The following is a 10,975-nucleotide window of genomic DNA, read 5'->3' as shown; positions in this document are numbered from 1 at the left end:
AGCACACAGAGACATTTCTTAATAAAGCTATTTTTTACACATATCTGTTAATTATAAGGGTCGTTATTGCTGTTATTTGTTCACTACGTCATGTTTTTATGATTGAATAGGCATAAAGTCAAGTCATCTATCTATCTATCTATCTATCTATCTATCTATCTATCTATCTATCTAGCGATCTATCTAGCGATCTATCTATCTATATATATATATATATTATTATATATATTATACTGTATGTATATGTGTGTATATATATATATATATATATATATATATATATATAATATCAAGATCCATATATATATATATATATATTATATATATATATATCACCCAACGTAAGTATCTTGTATGTATGTGGACAAAGTTGGATATACTTTTCCAACTTTATACAAAGAGCTGGGTGATAATAATATATGGAAAGAGAGAGAGAGCCGTGCGATAATACAGTTTACAATTTGTGAAAATATTACCACTCACACAGCCAAGATATATGGTATATATTGGTATATATTGCTTTAAATTAATGTATGCAGGTAAATTATATATATATCACATATCACCCAACGTAAGTATCTTGTATGTATGTGGACAAAGTTGGATATACTTTTCCAACTTTATACAAAGAGCTGGGTGATAATAATATATGGAAAGAGAGAGAGAGCCGTGCGATAATACAGTTTACAATTTGTGAAAATATTACCACTCACACAGCCAAGATTTGCTATATGGTATATATTGGTATATATTGCTTTAAATTAATGTATGCAGGTAAATAATGTATGTATACAGGTTTGGTAGAATTAACTATATATCAAACTTTGCTATAGTTTATATTTTATTTGCATCGACATGCAAGTGAGGACAAAAAAAGTGTAAGAGCAGTTCCTTGTGCTCAAAGCCGACTACAGTATTATCTAAGGGCAGTATTCCTCAACAGATAACATATTTCCTATCAACACAGATTTTTATGGGTACTGCCCACTCTCCACTTTAATAATCATGCTAAACAAAATGCACTGGGCACAGTAGTGATGTCATAAGGATTAGCATGCTGCTCAGTGTTGCTACAGAGACGGCGACTGCTTCATAACTCTGCAGGGCCAAAGATATGGAGATGCCTGCTGGAAATGAGGTTAGGACAGATTACACCAGCCGCCCAGAGAGAAACCGGGCCTCCATTTTGAATGCAACAATATTTGATTGAGCGTGCAAACATTATAACAGAGATGGTTTATCTTAGCCACGGTTGTATAAAATACTGTCCACTTTCTCTCTCTCTCTCTTTCAGTCTCTTCTCCACACACACACACACACACACACACAGCTGCGTCACCGTACTGTATGATTTAATCAGAAACGGAGGATAAGCTCTCCACCCTCACTCCACCCATCACACAGCTCGCACTCTATCATCATCCTCCATTCTTTCTTCGTCTTTCTTTAGTTTTTTTAAGCTTCTGCTTTATTTTGAATGCTGTGCTTTTAGGCCTACATTTGCTGTCTATATTTGAATCTTCCTTTTATCCATGTGCAGCACATGAATAACTCAAATACAAAAGACCTTTGACAGAACGGGGAGTATGAGTGAAATGGTTTTTCGAGGTATACTGCTTGAGCGATTTCACTGTGTATACCTAGAGTTGTAAGGGAGATGAATGAGGCTTATACAGGAGATTTATATTTGTATTTAAATGCATAAGAAGTGACAGACAAATTATAATGTTGTTATAATGTTATAATACTTTCTAATAATCAAAGATTTCTGAAAATTTCAGAATATTAGAATAGAATAATTCTGAAGTTATTTAGAATGATTTTTTTTAATGATCATAGTAATGGCTGTTGAAAATTCAGCTTTTCCATCAGGAATTAATTACATGTTTTTAAATTATATATAATTAAATTATACATTTAGAATGATATACACACACTGCCAGTCAAAAATTTTGGAACAGTAAGATATATTTAATGTTTTTAAAGAATTCCCTTCTGCTCACCAGGCCTGCATTTATTTGATCCAAAATACAGCAAAAGCAGTAATATTGTGAAACATTTTTGCTATTTAAAATAACTGCTTTCTATTTGAATATATTTTAAAATGTAATTAATTTTCAGCATCATTACTGCAGTCTTCAGTGTCACATGATCCTTCAGAAATCATTCTAATATGCTGATTTGCTATTCAATAATTTTTTTATTATTATTATTATCAATATTTAATACAGTTGAGTAAATTTTTTTTCAGGATTCTTTGATAAATAGAAAGATCCAAAGATAAAAATAAAAAAGCTTTGTAACATACACTATACCATTAAAAAGCTTGCAGTCAGTCAATGGAGTGCATATGCTTTATGTATTTGTGTAAGGTTTTTAGGTTTTTGTCTGAATTTTAATATTAGAGCAATCCTAGTGATAAACACTTTCTCCAGTTTGACATTTCTGGCAAATAATATCTTTTTTGTTGAGCTTGATTGTGCTTTCTTATGCAAGAGCTTTAACTTGTTTCACAGCATTTCATTTTTCCAGTAATCTTTCCAGTGGCTGTTCAGGGAGTGTCTGAGAGAGGGAAGTTGTGTGTTGTAGAAGAGAAAAAAAGGGCTTTTTAAACTGTCTGGTTTCTAAGTATGTCTCTCTGTCCCTTTCTTTCGTTATTTAGTTCTGCTTTTATCTCAAACGCACACACACAAACATTCAAATGCACTCACTACGCAGTTATGTGCTGGCTTTACGTCAGTCTCTCATTTTTTGTGTCGACTGCCAAAGTTTTATCAATACAGGTCTGGCATGCATTCTATATAAAAAAAACAACGAATATTGGCACGAATATTGGCAGCTGTCCCACTGTCCTGTCTCTGAGCCATGCGGGACATGCTGAACAGATTACACAATATGAGTTTTCAGCTCCCTCTCCAGAACTGCTTACGCCAGCACTGCCCACTCTCCCTCTTTCACACACTCACAATCCAGTCTCACACACACACCTAATGAGCCAGCCATCCCCAAACTCCGATAACAATAACACTCCATTTCCCTGACAAAACTTACCATATTAGAAAATATTAGAACTGATTAAGAAAATGTTTGTTTGGATGCTTATCTTTAATACACAGTAAAATACTGTCTAGATTGGCAACTCACAACCATCATTTTTTTTTTTGCAAAGGTTGAAAGGATGTTGCATGCAGTCGCCACCTTGGCCTGTTGATGAGAGATCATGCGCAGCCGTACACTTAAAGGTGTAATTAAGAATGCAAATGATCCGGTTTAATCAAACTCGTGATCAACCTCATGCCCCCATCTGTGCTTGTATTTAATGGATTCACTTGAGTCGCTCATTGGCAGCATCTTATTTTCTGCTGTAGACAGATTTTGATCGCTACGCATAACGTGCCCTATTATGGCCGTGCTGACGTGCCGAGGCCACTGATTGGCTGCATCGTGAGGTGAAGGGGCTGACAGGTGTTGGGGGAGAGGGACACCTGTTTGGACATGTGCTGATTTAGTGATCCATTTACTGGAGCTGCGGGCAGTGTCTGTGGGACACCCAAAACATGCCAAGCCATTTAAGAAGGAATTACCAGCGTGCTATCCCTGTCCTTCAGACTTCAAAGCACTTGGGGGGCATGATGCAGTATGGGAATGCACAAATGTGATCTCTTTTGCAAGACAAAAGGCCATACTAGTGCTATTGTGTTGCTTTATTTTGGCATATGTCATACTGCTTTACGACTGTTTATTTTGACTGACAATATGTGACCCTGGACCACAAAGCCAGTCATAAGGGTCAATTTTTCAAAATTGAAATTGATACATCAACTGAAAGCTGAATACTGCCCTGCTCACACAGACCTTGCTGCCCAGCTCCAGCCACAGCGCTTGCCACATAATGAGCAGGTTGGGACTATAATTTGCAGGTCCCGATGGAATCTGTGGCACTCTGGGGGAGAAAGTGCATAGTTTCACTGGTAAACACAGTGTTTCAGAGAGCCACATAGGGCCCTGTAAACAGGAAATGACCCGGGAAGGCGTTGCTCAGAAAAAGCGAGCGAGAGCCACCTTCGGCACCACACTAAATAGCTTTATGGTTTCAGATGGTCCCAGAAAAGCCATGTATCTGTAGCTGGAATCTGTATACCACTTGCATTTTGTGTTTCGCTTAGGCATAGGCACATCGTGTACATGTATCGATTGTCCCTGTGCATGTGTGTAAATGCAGGTTTGAGTTCACTTCGCTCGGAGATTGGTTGCATGTTGTTAGATAAAGTAGATAAGGATCAACAAAGATCTCACTCTACAGTCACAGAAATTCTAGAGGACAGCAGCTGCACTCTAAAGGCACTCTCACACACACCCACACACGTACCTACACTCTCACACACATCATGATAGATGCAAAGACTAAGGGGCTTGTTAGTGTATATGTGCTTTGCTTCACTTCCTTCCAAACATGACTTTTTCATGAAAAAACATGTAACCTCTGCTGCCAAACCATCATGAGGTACAGTAGTCTTATTACAGGAGCTCTGTGTACAGTAGTAAGAAACAGACCAGGGCATCAAATGAAGATTTCCCTTGTTTGAGAACCTGGCAACCTTCGCTGTCATCTTGTTAATGTAAACGGTGTGATGGGTAAAGGCGAGTTTGAAAAATATGAGGTTAACACTTTACTTCATTATGAAGATATACTGTAATTGTAATGCATTATCTTCTTTTTCCATAAATTGCCTTTCATTAAATTATTAATTTACATTAAATTATATATTTTTTAATTAACAAAAATGAATTGTAATTGTATTAAATTATCTTCATAATTATAATGCATAATGATGCATGAAATTTCAAAGATGTATTTCATAAATGATCATTATCATTATTTTCATAAATACTTGATAATAGGCTACAATGCAATGTCTGGTAATGTTTATACTGTACCTTTAAAGGCTGTAACGCATTACCGTACATTAAATTGTGTGTTGTGATAATGCTTTTTTAAATATCTACCATGTAAATATTACAATGCATTATACAGGCCTTAAGTAATGTGTTACCAATAGACTCCCCTCTGACAAAAGAAATACAGACTTGTATTTATTAAAAACTACAAAAAAGCTTCCGTTCCCTCTGGGTAAAATGGCTAATATTACAGCAGGTGCTCTGCCCTTTGCACTTTTGCTCTTAGAATAATCAGTCCTCTCCACACTTAAATAAATGTTAGTGACCGGATTTGATAATCCGTTCAATTTGTACATTGCTTTCACTCTGATAGGCTCCTGTGAGTGGCAGCTGTGCTGAATTACAGCGAGAGAGCTTCTAAAGCACTGCACTGTGGGATCCTCTTATGTGTGTGTGTTTTCCAGCTGGGTGGCTTATGATAACTGAAAGATAATGAAATATGCATCACAACACACACATGCAGAGGGAAATGTATGTTCCTAAGAAAGAGAGCAATGAGGAGGAAGGGAGAGAAACGCAGAGAGAGAAAAGACGATTTGGTTTTCCCCAGCCTAATGTTTTTAAGGGAAAGGATAAGGAGTGGCAATTCAATTTCCTCCCCAGGGGCTAATGCAATAGGCATGGTGCAACCATCAGCGTATTAGCTCTTAATGTATTTGCCAAATTATCCATTGAACTGTTACCAGTGCAATTTCAACATCCTGATCACAGCATGCAATTGTAGCAAAGTTCAGTAACTGCATTTCTTTATTACATTCTCTGAATTATGCATTTTATCAACATGTTCTGCCCTAGATTATTTAAGTAGTTAACTGTCATATTCACTAATCAATCAATTGTTTTTTCATTGTTTAAATGAACCCAACGATAACAGCTGTTTGGGTTTACGTATGTCTATGTATGTGTGAATTTTCCAATTTCATTTTCAGAAATTAAGAAACAAAGGCCATAATGACCAGTGTACCAGTCCTGACCCAGATGACTGTTTCGGTCACAGTCCCCTCATGGACGACCGTTTCGGCAAACTAAACGAAGAGAGTGATTTAATGTACAAGCGCTGTGGTGTAAGTACTGCTTCCTCCCTGCCTTTTTGTGTTGATCCCTCTTTTTATGTTGATGTTCACTACAGGCGCTTAACAAGAAAGAACACAGAGGCTGTGATAGCCCGGATCCTGATGCCTCATATGTCCTCACCCCTCACACAGAAGAAAAATATAAAAAAATTAATGAAGAGTTTGATAATATGATGCGAAATCATAAAATCGTAAGTAAATGCAACGTTTTTGCTTGGCTTTGTGGCAGAAAGGATACTCCCCCCTTCCCCCCCCTTTTTTCATTGCCTCACCCTGCAACCTCTGTCAACAGTTAAGGACTTTTTAATTTATTTTTTAAAGCATAGTTTTTTCTTTTTTTTGTCTGTTGGAAGTGCACTTTTCTCATTAATTTTACAGCCTTTTTCTCTCACCCTAATAAGATCACATTGTTTAAACCTTTCACATTATTAAGATCACAAGCTTATTTGATCGATTTCTGAAATAATAAACTCTTTTTAAATACTCTACATACAGTGAGGTATAAAATCACGATTTTTACTATTTGTAGTGAAGTATGTTGTTTTAAATGACAAATTATAGAATTTAAGTGAAAAGTTTAATTAGCATTAAATTTACATCACCTATTAGCTTATATTAACCTGCACAAACCTGTCCAAATTTATGAATGTAAAATATTTTCAGTGTGGATTTTTGGGCCCCACTGTATTTAAAAAAAAAAGTTTAGTACAAGTGTGATCTATTTACAGTATGCTTTTTTTCCGGACAGAATGTCTCTATGTCCACCTTCTGGCTACAATACTGACAGATTCATTGGTTGAGGTAATTGATGTGTTCTTCCCAGCACTCGCCCCAACAGATCTGGAAATGGATTCTTTTCTCTCAGTGCTGTGCTCTGTCCAGGTCATGTGATGGAGAAGATTTGCCATTGTATAAAGATGGAGAGACTCTCACCGTTTCTCCTCCACTCATTAGAACTGATTTCTTTTAGTCTCACTCTTTCTGGTGGGTTGCAACGCCTGGGTTTGTTTGTTCACCTCCCTGGACAATTTCTTTAGTCCTTCCAGAACCCACAGTCCTAGCACAATCAAATAGCTGAACCATTTTCTAGTACAAGCTAATAACAAATAAATCTGGGAGTATTTAGCTACAAAATTTATTTTTGCACATATTTTATTATAATTTTTTTTTTAATAATAGAGACAATAGTGATCTTATTGGGTGTTGACCATAACATTCTGCACCTTATAGTGGGTGCCAGACGATTGTTTTCACTGCACCGAATGGACATGAACAAAGCTCGAGTTCTGTGTCATTAACACACTAATATTCTCACTAACTGGCTCGCTGCACTATTAAGTGAATGGACACTGCCCCTGCTCACACTCACTCTGGATAACTGGATGGATAGTCAGCAATGCACTGCCTGTTGATATGATTAAGATGTCAGCGTTGCTGTCAAATGATGTAGTTATTTCACCTCTTTTTTTCCCCCAATATAAAATGTATGTATATTGATTGATTTAAAAAAGTGTTTTTTGTGTGTTTTATTTGTTTTGTTTTGTGAAAATGGCCAAGTGCAGTGCTGGCTATAGCCAAGCTATTTCAAGATATTTCCCAAGTTTGCATGCCGTCGTAATATTTCTCATCCCAAGATGTTGTTTTATGTATTGAACCTGGGTCAAAATTGGTGTTCCGAGCACAGTGAAAATGACTCCCAATAGGAGAATTGTTTTCCAGGAGTATTTCTCACTTTATGCCGGGCTTTTTGGACAGCCCAAGGTGATCCGGAGATCTCCCTCCTGAGATTACATTTTTCCACCCGGCAATCTATCTCCTGTTTTCCTCTATTGTATGATAAAAGCACCAAAGCTCAGGGGGTCATCTTTCACTTCTAGTAGAAGCCTGAAGATATGTGCAGCGTACCATTATGGGCCATTCTACCTGAATATCCAGGCTAAATGAATCCGAACACTGCACAGAACCAACTGGCCTCCATTCTCCGATTGTACAGTTTCTTGTTGAGATATAATTCAGTTATCTGTGTGAATGTCAATTTTGATACTGGGATATTTAGATGAAATACAAGCATGACAGGTTGCTTTAAGAGTCTTTGATGCCTCCCACATAAAGCCCTATGTGTGTGTGTGTGTGTGTGTCTCTCTTCCAGCCGACGGCCTTGCCCCCGCAGAACTTCTCCATGCATGTGGCTGTGCCAGTGACGAACCCCAACGCCATGTCCTACAACCCCGGGGCCTCTCTGAGCAGCCAGAGCCTGTTGGCCGCCGCTGCCTCTCTGAGTGATGGTGCCATGCTGTCTCCTCAGGGTTCCCTGCACAGAAACGTAGTGTCTGCCGGGCCCCCACAGAGGCCCCCCAGCACAGGCAGCGCAGGTTAGTGCTATTCCCTCAATGTTCTTCCATTTCTACCAGCAAAAGTGGGGCAGTAGAGGTCTGCACAGGCTTTAAACTGAAGCCCGAACCCGACCCGTACCCGAAATCGTCTGACCCAGCCCGACCCGAGCGGCACAGTTCAATTTAGAGCCCGACCCCGACCCAAACCCAAAATCTTTGTTTTTTTCCCACAAAGAATAGCCAATTAAAAAAAATAAATACTGTATTTCACGATTGCATGCAACGGTCAGTAAACAAATACATGTAAGAAACAGAATCATTAAGGCTCGGCCAGTTCACAAGGCAAAAGAAAAAACACTTACCAGTTATGAAAGTTTATGAACATCAGGTGCAGCGGTCACATAAATTCTGCCGAGTTTTTTAATGGTTGTATACGACAAGACGATAATTCTTCCATCGTGCAAAATATGGTAATTTTCGTCAGTTAAGGCTCATTAGCATTCAGCCTGCTTTAAATCAGACACAGAGATGTAGTGCGGTAAGATCGCATTTATTTGAATTAATTAATTATATAATTTATTTGAATTAGCGAGTGAGAGAGAGAGAGGGGGGAAAGTTGCGTGTGAGAACCTGCCTCTGCGCGCCTCTCTCTACAAGCAATGAGGCTTAGTTACTTCAAAAACAGCAATTTTACCCCCTCATTGCAGAGAAATATAAAGTTGCGAGTCAGTAGCCTGTCGAAGCTATTTTACTAATAAAAGTTTCCGTGCTGTGTTGTCGTGTGCTATAATTTGTGTGTGTGCGTCTATGAAAGCAGCGTAGCCTAGGCTACTGCATATAGTTTTAGTTTAGCTATAAACTCGAGCCCGAGCCCGAGCCCGACCCGAACCCGAAGCTATTCACTAAACATTAACCCGAACCCGACCCGAAACTCGAAAGTATACTCGAAAAGGTAGCAGACCTCTAGGCAGATTCTGGGATTTTAATGGCTTGTATATCAAGAGATTTTTCTTTGCTTTGAAAATTCAATACAGATGTTGTTTTTCTATGTCTCACATTAAGAAATCTGTAGTAATGGAAGAGTAATGTTGTTTCCCAGCTGCTATGCACAGACATCTATATGTTTCTTGCTATGCTTTGTGTTTCACACCTTCTCAGCACAAGCATGAGTGGAACGGAAGTGAGATCAATTAGTAGTCTCTTGGAAGTGGTCTCCATGACGACTGCAAGCTTTAATACCATCTGATCTTTAAGCTGGTCTGACAACAGTGGGCTCTGTGGCTGGGCTGCACCAGCCCTAGTGTGAATAATGAGAGATAGACAGACATAATGACTGTCATGCAAATAGTGGATGCATTTACAGTAAATGTGTTTCTGTTACGATAAATGCAACAGAAAGCTTTTTAGATTTATACTGAACCCCTATGAGGAACCTTGCAACCTGAAAATCCTGTTTAAAATAGCTGTTTTGCATTTGGCCCTTGTACGCCTTATACTGTACGTCTTCAAGTTATAACACGAGTGTTAAATGCATGTTTTTCTGCACTGGACACATTAGTCATCCTTTTATCTCTGTTGCTATGTAGGAGGGTGGCATGATCATAGTAAAGTGCAAAAACACTGCTGCGCTGCATCGCTGCAAAATAATGTTTGATGTTCCAACAACACCCATTACTGACCTCAACAATACCCAAACACTCACCCTTCACAGGCCGGCACACGCTCTGTGGAGGTTGTATTCGTCAGTACAAATACTGCTAGAAATCACAACAGCAAGATTTGAGATTATCTTGTGTAGCTGAGATTCCATGATTCAGATTTGTTTATGTTCTACATTCCTATGCTTTGATGTTAGTTTGTTCGTTTCTATGAGTGCTTGCCTTTTTAATATCTTTGAGATAAAACTAAAAATGAAATTGAAAAATATATATATATATATATATATATATATATATATATATATTTTAAAAGTCCTCTTGTAATGGCATAGCTGAATTTTCAGCATCATCACGCCAGTCTTCTGGGTCACAAGATCCTACAGAAATCTTTCTAATACGATGATTTGGTGCTCAAGAAGTATTATCAGTGTTAAAAGCAGTTGTGCCGTTTAATATATTTGTGGAAACCATGATAACGTTTTTTTTCCAGGATTCTTTAATGAACAGAACAGAATTTATTTGAAGTAGAGAAAATATCTGTAGCAATATAAGTTGTTACTGGCACTTTTGATACATTTTATGCATCCACGCTGAACAAAATTACTACAAACATTTGAACAGTAGTAGAGCTGTCAAAATGGCTGAAAAACTGAATTCGAATTTTGTACATAAATATGATCAAAATTCTAATTATATTCAAATTTAAAATGCATAATTTCAGTTAGGGTGAAGAAAAGCTTTAGGCTTCTCTCCTGAGGCCACAAGAGGGCGCATCATTCAAAGCATAAGATAACATGACTATCTGCGAAAAAAAGTGCATAATGTTTAAAATAATGTTTATAAACCAATTATAATTAAGTTGCTTAAACAACTATAAACAAAACAGAATCATGCATGTATGCATAGTTTAATACAAAGGGCGGAAAGCCAATCACACAGAGTACATTTTTCA

The 10,975-nt window shown here is 37.7% G+C and overlaps 1 protein-coding gene across 1 annotated transcript in view; it reads left to right on the top strand.

The window, feature by feature from the left end:
- The first annotated feature begins 325 nt into the window (after positions 1-325).
- The window catches only part of mef2aa (myocyte enhancer factor 2aa), a 27,062-nt gene continuing 16,412 nt past the window's right edge, over positions 326-10,975 (top strand). The window contains exons 1-4 of the mRNA XM_016247853.1: positions 326-341; positions 5,889-6,023; positions 6,089-6,223; positions 8,182-8,404. Coding sequence (XP_016103339.1) covers positions 5,964-6,023; positions 6,089-6,223; positions 8,182-8,404 — 418 coding nt within the window. The 5' untranslated portion in view covers positions 326-341; positions 5,889-5,963. The remainder of the gene's footprint in view (positions 342-5,888; positions 6,024-6,088; positions 6,224-8,181; positions 8,405-10,975) is intronic.

This window comes from Sinocyclocheilus grahami, unplaced genomic scaffold, assembly GCF_001515645.1.
Source record: "Sinocyclocheilus grahami isolate Dianchi unplaced genomic scaffold, SAMN03320097.WGS_v1.1 scaffold856.1, whole genome shotgun sequence".
NCBI classification, from domain to species: Eukaryota; Metazoa; Chordata; class Actinopteri; order Cypriniformes; family Cyprinidae; genus Sinocyclocheilus; species Sinocyclocheilus grahami.
This window is presented reverse-complemented; position numbering and strand designations above follow the sequence as displayed.